The 16,595-nt window shown below is 48.9% G+C and overlaps 1 protein-coding gene across 1 annotated transcript; it reads right to left on the bottom strand.

Moving 5' to 3' along the window:
* Window positions 1-6,883: 6,883 nt before the first annotated feature.
* Window positions 6,884-16,595, bottom strand: WNT5A (Wnt family member 5A; the record flags this gene model as incomplete). The annotated part of the gene is given in 4 exon segments (NM_001082665.1): window positions 6,884-7,342; window positions 10,524-10,816; window positions 15,067-15,317; window positions 16,460-16,595. Coding segments are annotated over 4 exon segments (1,139 nt in total), but the record flags the coding sequence as incomplete, so codon positions are not given.

Here is a 16,595-nt window from a genome sequence, read left to right as displayed (position 1 = left end):
CACCACTTCCCAACTTAGCCAGAGGATAGTAGCGAGTGTTCCACGAACAGGAGTCAAATATATTGGAGGAATTCAGAGTGAAACGGCAGGTTTGTTTCCTCTTGCTGCTCTTTGGTTTTAGTACTGTCCGTATGCTCATGAACGTCGGAAGTCCTTTGCTAAATGACATACTGCGTGTGGAGCGGCCCCTGGGTCAGTGAGAAAGGAGATGCTTACAACACATATCAAAAATCGGAGTTCTTGTTTGTTTCGGCAGGGACAAGCTGGTTAGGAATCTAGCTGATAATTTGTTGTCTTTTTTTAAAAAAGACTTATTCATTTATTTATTTGACATGCAGCCTGACAGAGAATCTTGATCCATTGGTTCCCTCCCCAAATGACTGCAGTGGTTGGAGCTGGTATAGGCCAAAGCTAGGAGCCAGGAACTCCGTCTGGGTCTCCCACATGAGTGGCAGGGGACCAAATACTTGGGCCATCTTTTGCTGCTTTCCCAGTCCTGTTAGTAAGGAGCTGGACTGGAAGGGGAGAAGCTGCGACTTGAACTGGAGCTCTTACATGGGATGCTGGCGTCACAAGCAGTGGCTAACTCGGCTACATAACAGCTTTATTCCCAGATTTTGTTTTTAAAACTAATTCCATGCTTTTATGGAAATGCTACTATTGGGCTTTGGAGGCAGCCTTTTGCAGGTTACATCGTGTAGATTTGAAAGCCGGTAGAGTGGCTGCTTTTGTCCCCAAATCTCAACTCAGGTCACTAAAATCAGAAAAATTCAGGCATCCGTTCAAGGTGATGCTGTTGGTGAACAGCAAAGCCAAAACCTGGGGATGGCTGTGCTTTTCATGCCATCATTAAATATTGGGGTCTTGCAACATGCAAGGCATTTCTTCATACCACGTGATAAATGCTTTTGGTTTATTTTCTTTAACTTCTTTTGTTGGCTTACAAATGCAGACCTTCTTGATTGAGACCAGTGGTTTTCACCCAGGGTAACTTTGCCCCCCAGAGGACATTCAGCAACATCTGGAGATACTTTGAGTTGTCACAATGGGAGAGTGTTGGCACCTAGTGAGGAGAGGCCAGGATGCATCTAAACATCTTGCAATGTCCAGGACAGACCCGTAGAACAACGATCCAGCCCTGGATGTCAACAGCAATGAGGCTGAGAAACCTCACTTAGAGGGAGATCACTTTTAAAAACCATCATAACGCAAAAGCCTGCAGGGGCCAGTTAGGTGGTATCAGTGGATGGCTAATCAGACGTGCCCAGCTCTGTTGAAAAGGAAGGAGCAGTGGCTAATTGGATCCCACAGATTGCTGCTTCGTGGGATCTGTGGCATATGCAGCCAGACGGCTGGCTCGTTCCACTTTTCAAGGCAGAAATCCAAATTTTAATGTGAAATATTCAACTCTTAAATGTTGATGACTCATTTGAGTATTTTTTAATGATATGTCAAACAAAACACATCTGGAAGCATGATGTCGACAGCTGGGAGTGCCTACCCAGTGTTGAGCCAATGTTAGGTGTTTCAAATGGCACTGGCCCTGCACTTCCTTGCTTTAACCTCAGACTTATTCCAGTGTCCCTGTCCTTGTCCCTTTCCCCTCCTCGCCATCATTTACTGAACTCTTACTACGTTAGGTGGTACATCCTCTACTAAGCACTCCATAAGTGTTAGTCTGTTTTATTTTTTACGAGAACTCCAAGAGGAAGCATGTAATTCTCTCTCCCATCTTAAAGACAGAGGGTTCAGAGACACACACAAGTTATGCAACTTTCCCAAGGTCAGAGTTGCAAGTGGCAGTCCTGGGATTTGAACCCCAACAGTCTGGCTCCAGAGCCTGTGTCCTTACCTGCTAAGCCAGGCTGCCCTGGTAAAGATGCTGCATTTCTTAGACTCCACGATGGGCGTCACAGTACTCATGGGTCTACCGCTCTGGTCAGCAGGGATTCCCCAGGTGTTCAGAACCTCAGTCCCTCTACTGAAAGCCATGGTTTTCAAAGGAGGTGATTTGGCAATGTGTGGAAACATTCTGGTTATCACCAATAGAAAGTGGGGAAGGCTATTGGCATCTCAGGGGAGGGACCAGGGACAGATCTCCATAACAAAGAACTCTCTGGCCCCAAGTTCAACAGCATCAAGACTGAGCAACCCTGACCTGCAGATGTAACTGGCAGGATGTAAAAAGCAACCAGCATATTTCAGGTGACTAAATCTGTTCTCCTGGGACGCCACTCTATTCCTCTCTCCATAGCATTCCATCTTCTCTTGCCCTGGAGTTTCATGGCAGTCCCATCCCCGTGTACTAAATGCCCACACTGAAGAAGAATCTCCCAGAACTCTCTTAAGTATTAGCTTTAGCAAAGTAAGTAAAAAATGGAATAATGAACAAGAGGCCAAAGAAAAATGAGCAGTAAAGCACAAAGTCCCTGAGATTCAACGATGGCATCATCTGCGTGCCTACAAACACTAGTATCCTTTCTGGATGCTCTAGGGCACAACCCGTGCCCAGTGAACTCGTGCTTCAGGGAACATTTTCTCTGCTGAACACACACACGTGACTGCGTGGGATTTCATAAAATGATTTTAATAGAAAAGTACAAGATATGAACAAAAATAAATAATCTTTATCTCATTTCCAGCCCAGCAAATTGTACACTGCATATAAAAATTGTCTAAGATGCAATTTTCCCTCCATTTATTTTTCCTTTAGAAATACCAAGACAGCATTTTAATTCAATCTTCTAGTTTCCAACTGATATACTTTTTAAAACTCACATCAACTTTTAATTCTACAGCCATATCTTCAAGTTGCCTAACACGATGATGCTTCATTAAAACAAAGTATTATCCAATCATGAGATTTAGGTGTAAAGTTTGTGTGACCAGGTGAATTAGAAGATCCCTTTTTTTGAGTTTTATTTCATGCCTCTAGATGTTTCCCAGATGAATCATTTATTTCATCTTTGCAAACATATCCTCTCCTTTCCCCCACTCCATAGAGAAGAGACTAGAAAATAATTTCTTAAAAAAATAAATACTTTAAAAGTCTACAGTGATATTGCAGTATTTTAGACCTGTGCCCTGGTGCTCATTTTGCATTAAATATATGCTTCAAGTTGTCAGTACCTTTTCTACCTGCCTCTATTCATAGGACGGGCCACTTTGTCTTTGGGGGCTGTTTTTGCTGACGATTTCTTAGAGTCAGCTGGTACTGATCTTTGATTTGGAGTACTTACTCTGCTTTAGCATCGTATTTGATCATTTCAGTGACTTGAGTAGTGTTAAACTGAAAATTGGGATTGGCAAAATCATCTAAGAGTCCGGAGAGGCTGCTAACACTTAGTGCCAGTCTCGGGAGGTCAGTAGCTCGTGGAACTGAACAGACTGGATTGAAACTCGAAACATCTTCCTTTGACAGAAGCCCGTAGGGACGATTTTGAACGTGGCTCTGTTTGTTGCTGCCTGTATGTAACATTTTTGTGTTGTTGTGGTTGTTAATTTTCCTGTATTGGGAAGATGGTAAATGCACTCCAGGATGAGAAGAAAAAATATGCTGACACTGCTAAATTGAGTATATATTTTTGCAATAAAGAACACTGGTCAATATACAACTGAGGAAAAACTGAACCAGATGTGAGTCCTAGAACCACAAGCGTTTGAATTTGCCCAGAAATGCTATTTTAAACACTCTGTATGTTGGTCTCCTGGTTTTTTGTGGAATAATGCATTCTTGGCATCCTTCGAAGGCTTCAACATGTTACAAGGTTATCCGGAAAGGGAAAAGGGGAGAAAAAAAAAAAAAGCGAAGGGCTAACGTATCGATCTGGGGTAGCACTGGCAGACTCCAGTGCGCATGTTCATCAAGCACAGGAGCTCACATTAATTGCACTTCACACAACGAACCTTCCGTTCCCAGTGAGCTCTCGTTCTCTGCAGACAGAGGCAGGCTTTCCATAGAAGCCGCTTTCAAAGGGGGCACGCGGGCCCGAGTAAATTCAAACAGAGGTGCAATAGTTGCAGTGGTAAACACAAAAGATACTTGTACATTGTTTGGGGTTTTTTTTTTTTTTGGACTAAAAATCTGGTCACGGATAAAAGCATGTGCCTTTTGGGTTCTTCTCTGGGCTGTAAAAAGAGCAACACACTCTAAAACAATTAAGTTACACGCATAATGTTAGAAGAATGTGAGCGATCCTACAACCAGCTTTAAGCCATCTGCTAGATTTTTTTTTTTTTGAGGAACATACATAGGAAAGGAGAATTCTCCTTTTGTTCTGTTACATATAGAAATCTTTTGAAGCTTCCAAATAGCTTGGTTCTGGTGAAATTCTCCAATCTTGTATTATTTTGACATGGAGTAGTCCTCAACTATCCCTCATGGATTCTTTAGAAATCTCTACATAAATTATCTGAAGGACAACTGAAACCACTGACCAATATACAAGTAGCATTTTATTTTATATTCTATCTTCCATTTGGCATAAGCCTTTCGATGTTTGTTTTTTAAACCAGTGAAATATACAAATCACGCAAGACGGAAATATGTACATTAAAAGTACAGAATAAAGGCCATAGAAGATATACATAATATCTGAATGACACGTAGAATATTTTACATTAAATAGTTTCTTTTAAAAGCTAGGATTGTTAAACTCAACTCTGTTCATAAAGATGAATCACTAAAAAGGAACAAAATCTGATTCAGCAAATAAAGTCCTTTATGGTTTTTGTATAATAAAAACCAACAAAGTGACATTTTAAACTAATTAGTGCTTTTTAATGTCAAGATCTTTTGCTTGCAATTCACTGCAACAGAGGGGATGTGAATATCCTTGTGCAATAAATTAAGAGCTACAGCTGGCTAAGGTGTGACGTGATGGCCACCAAGCCTAGGAGGATGATGGGAGATGCATTATCTTCCCAAACTTTTAAAACGTGGAAAGTTGTGAGATAATATGGTTGATGGGACTTTTTGGGGGGAGGGGTATGGGGGGGGAGGATGTCCTTGTTTAAAAAAAAAAAAAAACCTTTAAAACTAGCTATGAATGTATTGTGCTGGATTTCCCTTAGGGACTCAAATAAGTACTACCAGGTACTACCACATCCAGTGGGTAAGGGCTTCCACTCTGCAGAAGGAACTACGCAAGGAAGACGCTGAGGCGGCTCTGAATTTCGAGTATCTCTTGGTGTCCATGTCCACGACACATAATGCCCTCTCTACAAGGTGCACAGAAACAGGTTCAAGGGGAAGGCGCGGGGCGGGACAGATCCCGGACATCTTCACACCGACCGGCTTTGCGGAGTCGGAGCCCCAAGCTGCCTCCAGGGCAAGGCTGCTTTGAGGCGCTGAAGGCGAGATGGCTGCAGGGACCTCGCCCAAGGTCAACAGTCAGAAAAAATTTGGAAAAGTCCCGATTGGATTGCAGTGAAGGACAACAATGTTCAAGACAGAAATTACCCCAGAGTAAACTGTAAATCTAAACCACTGGCTGCACTGAGATATATTTATATTTATATTTATATATGTATATATATATATGCTATGTACAAAAGGCTTTGAGATATCAGGCACCATTAAACCACATTTCCCCCCTGTAAATGCAACTGTTCAAGTACACAAGGAACAGTTTTCAGGTACCCCTGCAGTATAATAGGAAAAGCTCGAGTGGATAGTCTAAACACAGGATCGGAACAGTGACACGCTGAGACCCTTCTGTGAGCTCCAGCAGCCAAGGAATGTCATTAAAACAGAAGAAACGGCTGCTTCTCAAATTTTTCAGGGGAAAAAAAAAAAAAAACAACTCATCCCTAAGTGGTGAACTGTTTGCCAAGTGGAGCCCCTAATGTTTCATTTCCTGCCCTAGAATCAAGGGGGACCCGGCGGAGCTGCCGTCTGGAAGCGTGGCCAGCACCACATCACGGCCGGAGGAATGAGCGAGGGCCCCAAGTCGAGGAGGAAGGCGGGTGTCTCACTTCTCCTCTAGTAGGCCTTCTACTCTAGTGCTGGGCTGGGCTGCTGACGTCTGAACAGAATTCATGTCTGACTTTTGCTGTTATTTTTTATCCAAGCATCCCTAAGAAAATGCTAAGCTACTTCCCTTTCTATTGAAACCAGTATGCCTTCCTCAACCACAAAGTCATCTGGGGTGTCCTTTCCCAATCCGAAAGCCTAATTCTCCAGGAATTGTCTTAAAATAGCTTGCCTGTGCTGTGCTGTTTTTCCTTCCAATTTCTGGCAAGTTCCCTCCCTGCTCCCCAACTTCCACAAGCCATCACAATTAAAGTCGATGGTGCAACACTTGAGAAGAGTGACACACAGATAGGGCCTCTTGCTTTGAGAATGAGATTCTGACATGGTAAAGATCAGTTTGAAAATGTCAAACACAGGCTGGCAGCAGGTGAGTCTCTCTCCGCACCTTCACCCCTTCCCAGCCTTTTATCTTGGCCCAGAGCATGTGCACTTCATTTGTGCATCGATTCTTACCTGATCCAACGGATCCTACCAACCCCATGTGACCCCGTACTTGAGAAAAAGACAAGGTATTTCCTTGGCCTGCTGGATGTGTACTCGGCCCACACAGCTGAGTTAGGAGACGTGAGACCTCCTCCTCCTCCACTACCCACAGAAGTCTTGGATCACCTTTCCAAAGATCCACAAAATAAATATTTTTCTTGGTTCCCACCCCTCCATTATTGCCAAATAATAATTATATTAATAACAAACCACAGAGTTCTTAGATGGAACAGGAAAAAATATGGTTCCGGTTGTAATTCTTGGGGGAAAATAAAAAATATTTTAAAACAACACAAAACAGAATCACTGTACTTTCTATAAATAAGTGGGTCCTGGGAGTGGGGTTGGGTGATGGGCGGGCACCCACTACTTGCACACGAACTGGTCCACGATCTCCGTGCACTTCTTGCACTTGACATAGCAGCACCAGTGGAACTTGCAGTGGCAGCGCTCTGTCTGTACCGTCTTGAACTGGTCGTAGCCGCGGCCGCAGCACATGAGCTCACAGCCGTCCATGCCCTCGGACGTCTTGTTGCACAGGCGGCCCTGGGTGCCCAGCGAGCCCGTGCTCTCGTTGCGCACACAGTAGTCGGGGCTGGGGTCGATGTAGACCAGGTCCTGCGTGGTGGGCGAGTTGAAGCGGCTGTTGACCTGCACCAGCTTGCCCCGGCTGTTGAGCCGCATGGCGGCCGCGCTGTCGTATTTCTCCTTGAGCGCGTCGCCCACCTTGCGGAAGTCCGCCAGCTGCAGCCAGCACGTCTTGAGGCTACACGAGCCGGATACTCCGTGGCACTTGCAGGCCACATCGGCCAGGTTGTACACCGTCTGCAGGAAAGCGGGGGTGGGGTGGTCAGTGCACAAGTTCACGGAGGAACCAGGGCGCAGGGAAGGGCTGTGTTAACTAATCAAGTTGTCCTTGACTTTGGTTGGCTGGGGCCACGTTCACCCACCAGGTTAGGGGCTGTGTCATCTCCCCTTTGACCTCCTCTACTGGAAATCTTAAAAATTACGGAATACATCTGTTCTTATTCCCTCATCATCACCAACCACCATCACAGTTTTTGATTGGCAACAGGAGACACAGGAAGTCACGCCAGTTGCTGCTTTGCTTGCAGGAGACTTGAGCAGCCACACAAGAGCACCCAACCCAGAGACGGCTCCCAGCTCGTTCACCTGAAGCACCTGCAGGAACTCCCACAGCCAGGCTGTGAGGTTAAGTGCTAGCATTCCCATTTCAGAGAAGGAAAAGTGAGGCCCAGAAAGATGCACTACCCACCCCCAGCCAGTGAGGAATAGGGGTGCCATGACTGAATTCAATCAATTGGACCCCCAGCCTATTCTCAAGATGTCCCCATGGGCACCTATGGCATCCTGCACCAGTGGGGGCAGGGTTTACGTCTTGGCTCACTACTACCATTATTGCTGTGTGCCAGGGACTGTCAGAAGGGTCCTGACATTCATCATCCCATCTAATCATCCCAGCAACATGATCACGTAGGCACAATTAGGTGACAGCGCAGTGACACAGCCTCCAAGTGGAGGAACTGGGCCTGGATTGCCAGTGTCCTCCCCCCCCCCCCTCCCTGATCTGCTACCACCCCCAGGCCAAAAGTACCCTCCCTGGAAGGTAGGCAGACTAGACCTGTGCGCTGACAGCCCTTCCATTTAGGTAACTGACTACACCTTTCTGAGCCTCTGTGAAGCGGACTGCGATGCTCCCAGCTTCCAGCACTCTCCAGAGGATAAAATTAGGGGAGGCAAGGAAAGCTCTTGGCAACGCAGGACACACTGTACACATCTGGTCTTTCTCCAGGGTGACGAGGGCATGGTGTCTGGGCCCCTGCCCAGTCACCTCGGGCCTCCCAGGAGCAGTGCCCGCAGCGCTGGGCCCAGCAGTCTGGGAGGTGGTGGTTGCCTATTTATAGTCCCTGCTGCCCGCAGCTCCTCCTGCCAGCGACCTTCCAGCGTCCGCGTGGTGTGGCCCGGCGACAGGGAGCCACTTCCCCCCAAGGACAGCCACCTTCCTTGTCCAGGAATTGGTAAAGGGCCTTGTTCTAAAGGGGGCCAGGGCGTCAGGCACTCAGCTCATCTCAGGCAGGGTTTTATAAATATATTTAACCTTTGCTCCCCTTAGAGGAAACTAAAAGGCTAATGCCCTAAGGAAATTCTAATAGGATTTCTTGGCACAGGGCCTACTTTCCACCCCACCTCCCCGCTCTCGGAGAGAAAAGCTGTCTGCTCTGTGACCTCCGTCGCTGTGACCCAAGCTGAGCTCACTGCTCCGACAAATTCACCCCCAGAACCAGGACTAGTGAAACACGCAGGTGGTTCAAGGGTCACTGGAAAGGCGCTCTGCAAGCCCTCCAGCATCTTCCTGCCAGCCCGACTGTCCTTGACCTTGCTCTTTGCTTGCTGAGCCCCTGTCGCATCCTGTCCCCAGGGAGGCTAGGAAGGTAACAAAGAGGGCCTGGGCTCCAAACCTCAGCCACACCTCTGGCCTGGAGGCATTCCTAGGTGGAGGCACTGGGCACCCCCACTAGAGCCCCTGGGAAAAGGGGGCGCTAGCAGAGTTTCCAAAGAGAACAAGCCCCTGGGGTCAGTTGCAGCTGGGAGAGCCAGCCACACTGCAGGGCTCACAGCAATGGGCAAGGCGAGACAGCAGAGACCTCACCCCTCCTCCCCCATGATGCCCTGCCTCCCAGGGCCGCACAGGCAAAATTCCGCCAAGTTCAGCCCTTGTCTGCCCTCTCCCTGGCTGTCCACCAACTGTTCACCATCAGGCCAGAAGGGAAGACACATTAGCTGGAGTGGCAGTCTTTGACTTCTCTGCATCTCTGCTCCCTCGTGTTTAATCATTAAGTTTTCAGTTATCAAGTACTTAGAACGGGCTTAACTCAAACCATAGCTTGGACCAAATGAAACTTCTTGTGCAGGTCAGAAAGAGTCGAGTCCTGGGACTCTCGTCTGCTTCAACCTATCCGATGACCTCATCTGTCCTCCCTGCACCCCCAAGTGAGGCACGGCTCTGGCCGTTTGCAGGCATGGAAACTGAGTCTCCGAAGAAGAAAGCAAGCATGTCCACCTCGATTTCTCCAATTCCCAAACCTCTCCCCTCTAGGCTGGGGTGCAGGCGTGAAAGCAAAGCGAGGACCCCGGTTCATGCTTCAATCCATTCATTTCCTCCCCCAGCCGTGAGGTGGTTCTCCTGGCCTCAGTTTCCCAACCTTTAAAATGAGGGCTCTAAGACTCCTTCCAGTCCCTTCTGGCCTACTCTGTGATTATCTTCCCTTCTCCTCGCCCCAAAACACACAAGAGTCCAATCTCTGAGCACAAAGTTCCTGGCACCCACCTTGCGTTCTTTGAAAAAATAATGGCCCTGGTTTTCAGCGCTGCCAAAGGGAAGAAACATTTTCACCCCTTCATTTTAAAGCAGCCATGAAGTGCCATGTGTTTAACCGCAAGCAAGGAGGGTCTTTTTTAACCATTGTAGAGGAGTAGCTCTCCCTCGCCCCACCAGGGGAAGGATGGCAGGACGAGCCGGAACCAGGAGGGTCCCGGGACCTGCAAAGAGCCGGCAAAATGCCACCCTGCTCAAAATGCTTTCCCTTTCTCAGAAAAGCCCTTGGGCGGGGGGAGAACCCCTCAGTCCATCAGACCGCCGGCTAATGATGCAGGGGGGGATGAGGCGAAGGGAAGGCCACGGGCTGCGGTCTAAGGGCTCCCTCAGCCTCCCAGACTGAGGACTCTGCCCCCAATCCACACCCAGGTTCCAGGGACCACGTGGTGGCAGTTACAGGGGTCCCAGCTGAGTTCTGCTAGCCTCTGGCCCTGGGGATTCACTCACAAGGCAGGGACTGAGCTTTTCCCATCAGCCACTGGAGCGCCTGGGCTGGGGCACCGCTCTCCGCAGAGGCCCGTGAGACAAGAAGGGAAGAGACAGACACGGAGGAGGGGAAAGGGGGTGGCTGCAGAGGACACAGGGGACGGGACCACCGCGTGCACTCACCCTGCGGCCGGCCTCGTTGTTGTGCAGGTTCATGAGGATGCGCGCGCTCTCATAGGAGCCCTTGGCGTGGATGCGCTCCCGCTCGCGTGCGTCCACAAACTCCTTGGCGAAGCGGTATCCGTAGTCGATGTTGTCGCCGCAGCCGCCCCAGAGCCAGTCCCGCGGCAGGTCTTTGGGGCGCGCCGCCCGGCTGCAGCCGCAGGTGGACAGCTCGCCCTCCCGGCACGCCCGGCTCATGGCGTTCACCACCCCTGCGGCGCTCACAGCGTACGTGAAGGCCGTCTCGCGGCTGCCTGCGGGCAAGGATGCGGGGTCACCGGGAGCCTGCCTCAGCCCGCTGGGCTGGGCTGGGGCGGCCAAAGTCCCCGCCCACGCTGGCCTTGCACCTGGCTGGGGGGACTCTGAGAAACCTGGCCAGGATAAGCCCCCAGCAGACCAGCTCTGGGCCCCAGTGAGGCAGGCAGAGGCAGCTCCAACACACTGAAGCCCACAGAGGGAGCAGCAGGCGTAGGGCAAGCTCTGGCTGGCCCCTGGACCCACCTTTAGCCCTGAGAACTCCCCAGCACACACAGAGGCCACAAATGACAACAGTGTAGCAGACCTCAGAGCCCCTCTGGCGCATTCCAGAGCCCAAGGCAGGATTTTAAGTGGAGCCGGATTGATTTTCTCTCCTGCTCTTTTGCCGACATTCAAAACTTATTTCCAAAAATGCACATGAAAGAAGTCATTGAAGGCAAACTCAGAATTGGGGTGGACTTCCTTGTACTTACTTTAGCACGAAACATACATTATTTTCACGTTAAGCTCTATGGGGTTTGGGAGCCTGGGCTGGGCTAGGCTTGGAGCCCCTTTAAGTCTCAGCCACGCACTGCCAGTGGCTGCGGGAGCTGTGGCCACACTGGAGTCGGCCTTGCCCTCCCTGCTCAGTGTCTCTGCATCCACACAGCCTAGCTCTACCTGTTCGGAGAGTTATTAGACATCACACCTGCCGCCTCTGAAATCCAGAGCTCACTGGCCTGACGCTTCTCCATAAAGAGCACGCACGTCTGCATTTCAAACTACCAGTTCCTGCAACCACCCCGCCCCCCCACAAGTGTTCAAATGGCAGCATGAAGAAGAAAAAATGTCTCTCCTTCATCCATGTGAATATTTCCCCATGAACAGTTAGAAGAACCGTATTTGTCAGGAAGGAAAAAAAGGTGATTACAGACAGCCTTAAATTCCACTTAGACACAGAGACGTTACTACACAAGAAGCCGCTTAATAAAAAGGTGGTACTATCAGCGAGAATTGACACTCGCCCCTGCTAACGCTGGTCCTGGGCTGGACCAGGCTGAGGAGGGGGCTCACTTTCCTTAACTGTAAAATAATAAAGGTATTGAACTAGACAGCTAGTGGGAAAAAAGGTCCCTTCTGGCCCTGAAATCCCTGTACCAGAATGGGTTTCTCCTCCGGATGCCCTGACAGTTTGGTAAGTGTCTTTTTTCGGGGGAAGAGATGGCAGAAATGCAAGGACAGCTGGTGATGGGACCTGGCCGCATGCCGAGGGCCCGTTCTGGAGGGCATGGCTGTGTCACTGTGCCCACCTGGCATTTCTTGGGCCTCCCTGCCCCGTGCTGCAGTCACAGCCTCCCACAATTTAAACATGAATAACTTGAGGGGTGGACTACAGGTTGGCAGGAGCATCCATTAGAGTTCCTCCGGGGCGTCATAGCCCAGTGTTTGAATGAGAGGGCGGACAGAGTGTAGGAAGTTCTCTCAGGATTAACACGGATCAAACAGAAAACACCATGGTCCTAGATGGGAGCCGGGTAGAACAGGGAGGGTATAGCTCGAAGAACAGGGGACGAAAAGCTCCTTGGAGGACACGAGGAAATAAGACACTGTCCTTTGTGGACCAAGCATAGAAGGCTTGTATACAACACACAATCAAGCTGTTTTCCTCGATCTATCCTGAGCATGTCCCTTTTATGCCCAGGCATACAAATCCAGGTGAAACCAAGGAGTTGGTTGGTCAGTGCGTGGGGAAACGGGTTTGAAAAGTGCTCGCTGGCTAACGGCCCGTGGGTACCATCCTCCTGGTGGGAATACTGCTGATTGAGTTAGGATTCCCTCGGCAAAATTCCCATCTCCCGAGACCCTCAGCCCCCTTAAACATGGTGCTCTCCCGACAAATCTTTTCATGCCACGGAAACAAAGACGAGAGGGGGACAAAAGCTGGGAGGAAAAAGGAGCGTGATGAAAAATGAGAAGTTTCCACCAGGAAGAGGGGGCCTTCAACCCAGCAATTGTGCCCCCTAGAAAAATGAGTTGTGCGGGGTGTCGGAGAGGGCAGCCTGAGCTGCCCAGACACAGGCCCCATCCCAGGGTCAGATTCTCACGGACAAGAACTACTCTCCATGCCCCTGGTGTACGCCATGCTCTGAGTGGACTCACACACCCCCTTTGAGCATCCAAGGTGTTTCAAATTTTCCTTAGTGCATTCTCTTCAAACCCACTCTGCAGTAGAAAAGTGAAAGCAAAGCGAATTCCCCACTCTTTTGTGTCTGTGTTCCTCCTTCCATTAAAGCCTGTCCTGTTTTTTCCTTCTCTGCAGCTGCTTTTTTTTTTTTTTCTTTTAAAGAGAAGGCCCCATCCGCACCCCCAACAAGCCACCCTCCATAGCCTCCTGCTCTGAGACAGCAGGCACAGGCAGGCCTGCGGCAGAGAGGATGCAGCCCGCATGTGCCGGCCTCCTCAGCCAACTTGATGGTTGCAGCGAGGAGGGATCTGAGCAGGCTGTCAGGAAGTCCCCGTCCTAACCACTTCCCATCAACCCAGACGGTGGCACCACACAGCTGAGGACCAGAGAGTGCACTGGCGAGGGACAATTAAATAGAGGCCTTTGTAGCAAGGGTTCTGCTTGTTCCCTAGGGAAGCGGGCTCTTTGAATCTGGGACCGCATTTAAAATAAATCTTCAGGAGAACTCAAATTCACTTAGCAAATGATAGCTTATTCTGAACAACTGTGGCCCCAAACAGGCTATGTGCAAGGATGAGAAGAGGCTCCCACAGCTTCCGGCTAGAGTGACTACACAGAAAAACAGTTCCAAGTGCTGCGTTCCCTGCTGCATGATTTCTGTTAGCTCAAAGACACATGGGAGAAAGAGGTAGGCAGCTTAGCAGGGACATAGAAGAAGAGGGGACAGAAGACAAGCTACCAGTCTGATCCAGTTTTTTAAGAGCATGTGGCCACCTCATCCTATCAAACGGCAGGAAAAGTGCATCTCACCCACACCTCCAGTTAACTGCGAGAGCCAGCTCAGACTCAAGGAAAACTTGTGTGCTCCCGCAGCTCAACTTCTAGGTCCCGAGCCCAGCATCCAGGGCAGCACGTTTTAATCATTGACAGAAGAGACAAAGCCCTGTGGAAGGCTGGAGCAGAAGCCCTGTTCCCATTCAGTGCGAGGAACACTTCCAGTCCTGTATTATTTTAGTTTATGAAGCTGCTCGGCTCAAACATCCACTGACAACTCGTTTTTGTTCTCAATGAATGCGCTCTTCAGGCTTTTTTAAAAAGCATTTTATCCATCTGTGATGGATATTAAGCCAACTTTTTTATCTTCGGTGAGTATAAACAGTTAATTCCTTTGATGGATGGCTTCTTATTTTAGGAGTCACTGCAGTCATATTAATTATAAGGGCTTGTTTGCATAAAAGTAAAGAGACCCAAAATATTCACACTAGAAAATACACACAGGACCACTTCAGTCAAGGAGGAACCTCGCCTATTAAACCAAACCTGAGGCAAACTGGGTTTTCCCTGAATTTTACCATGAGCCCAGTTTAAATGCCTTCTCTTCCCTGAATAGTGCAACAAGTTCAATGGCATATTTACAATTAAACACTGGACTGTGAACAATACATTTACATTCTTTTTTCAGTTCCTAGGTTGAGATCCAAGTATGTGCTTTTATATCAACTGTCAAAATCGCAAGCATAAATTGGATCACTTATAATTAAAATTCTTTCTGGGACTAAAACTGAAGCGTGCCTAGCATCTGTATCTCCATGGCCTCAGGACAAACCTACATTTAGAAAATTAAAACCTCGTTCACTTCCGACACACGCGGCGTTCTGAAAGAGGGCCATCCTGAGTTGGATGGCTTGGGCCACATCAGTGTTAGGTTCTGTTAGAAACTTCCAGCAGTCCAAAGAGTTTTGAAACTTAAAAGGGTGTGCTTTCCCCATGAACTCTGGAGAAACCAAAATAAGTATTTTGCTTCTACTTTACACAAAACACACTTAAGAAAAGCAAAGCGCTCTCAGGCAGGGCAAGCGTATGGGATGCCCCCCTCCTGATGTGGTTCAAGAAGTCCAAAACTTCCAAGCGGGTGTGGCAAGTGCAGCGAACATCCTTTTCTACAATGACAAAAACCCGCAAGCTGGAAGCCACCCTCCTCCTCCGCAGACACAAGGGTCAACCCCAAAGACTCCCCCCTCCCTGCCCAGGGAAACCCTTTATAGACACGTTTAAGAACAGACAGATCCAATGGCGTCCTACCTATCTGCATCACTCTGCCGAAGACGGACGTGTTATCCACAGTGCTGCAGTTCCACCTTCGATGTCGGAACTGATACTGGCATTCTTTGATGCCGGTCTTCGCGCCTTCCCCGATGTACTGCATGTGGTCCTGATACAAGTGGCACAGTTTCTTCTGTCCTTGAGAAAGTCCCGCCAGTTGGCTGCAGAGAGGCTGCGCTCCTATGATGTATACTTCTGACATCTGAACAGGGTTATTCATACCTAGGGACCTGCACAGGGTGGGGAGGAGGAGGGGGGGTTGGGAGATGTGCGTTCAAGATTGTCGGGAACTCCCGAGCTGGGGCCCCGAAGCATGTCAGCAATACTTGGCTTTGAGCACACAGATGCTTTTTCTGCTTGTCCTCATGACAAAGTATGGCAAGGCCTGCATAAACCTCTTCTGTTTAAACGGCACTCAGAAAACGGAGGTATTGTGTATCCCCATCCCGCCAGCTGGCTCCTCGGTGAGCGCCCTCACTCCCCGCCTTGCCCCTCTCGCCTTCTACCTGAACAGATATTTCCGAAACCCACCCCAGGGGAAAGAGGGAAATGGCGGTTTCTGGGGGAACCGGCCTGTGGCATTTGAGAGAGTGACTCACTTTGGCCCACAAACCGGACCCATCTGCCTTGCGAGCACACGAATACCGAAAGCAGAGCCAATTAGACGCGGGGAGGAGAAAGCAGTTCCTCCCAGCTGAGAGAAGAACGGAGGGACAAGCATACACACACTGAAGAAGAAAATCCTCCACGCTGTGGACATGCTCAAAGGGCTCCTTATGCGGCTGTCAAGGACCCAAGACAGGGCACTGACAAGGAACAAACAGCCAGGGCTCTGACTGCAGGAACCCTCGGGGAGTACTGCGCCACGGCCATGGCCATGAGGCCCCCACGGAGGGCCACTGGGCTTCCTCAAGTCCACCTCCTCTGGCTCAAACACTTCTCTGCCTGGACTCTGCTATCTGCCCACAACGCTGCCTGCTTCCAACTCTGCAGGTGAATAACCTCAAGCGACAAAAAAATAAAAGTGGAAATTCACTTTTATTACCCAGAAATTTTATAGATAAGCTTACAATGACTGGAGAAGTCAATTTCTGTTCCCTTTCATTGCATGATGCACTACAACCATACAGCTGAACAGGGGCCCCACAGAAAACAGCCTAGATTTATAGGTTCTGATTCCCTATGGAGCTGAAGATAAGCTGTACAATATTAGCAAGTGAAAAGAAAACTGATTTTAAAAGTATATACAAGTAAATGATATCACATGCATACATATTAGATAAATGCACCCACACTTATCATCCAGCTTTAAATGCAGCCTCACACAAACCAATTAAAAAAAAAAACCAGTATGCACATAGAATGAACTTACCACCAAGAATTGGCTTCTATTACAACCTGGGCGAAGGAAAAAAATACGGCCAAAGCCATTACGAAGAACTTGGAAGACATTGCACTTCCAGCAGTCCCCAAAGCAACGCCTGGGCTTAATATTCCAATGGACTTCT

Source organism: Oryctolagus cuniculus, chromosome 10, assembly GCF_051225735.1.
Source record: "Oryctolagus cuniculus isolate XC-2025 breed Fujian yellow rabbit chromosome 10, ASM5122573v1, whole genome shotgun sequence".
In the NCBI taxonomy this organism is placed as follows: Eukaryota; Metazoa; Chordata; class Mammalia; order Lagomorpha; family Leporidae; genus Oryctolagus; species Oryctolagus cuniculus.
This window is presented reverse-complemented; position numbering and strand designations above follow the sequence as displayed.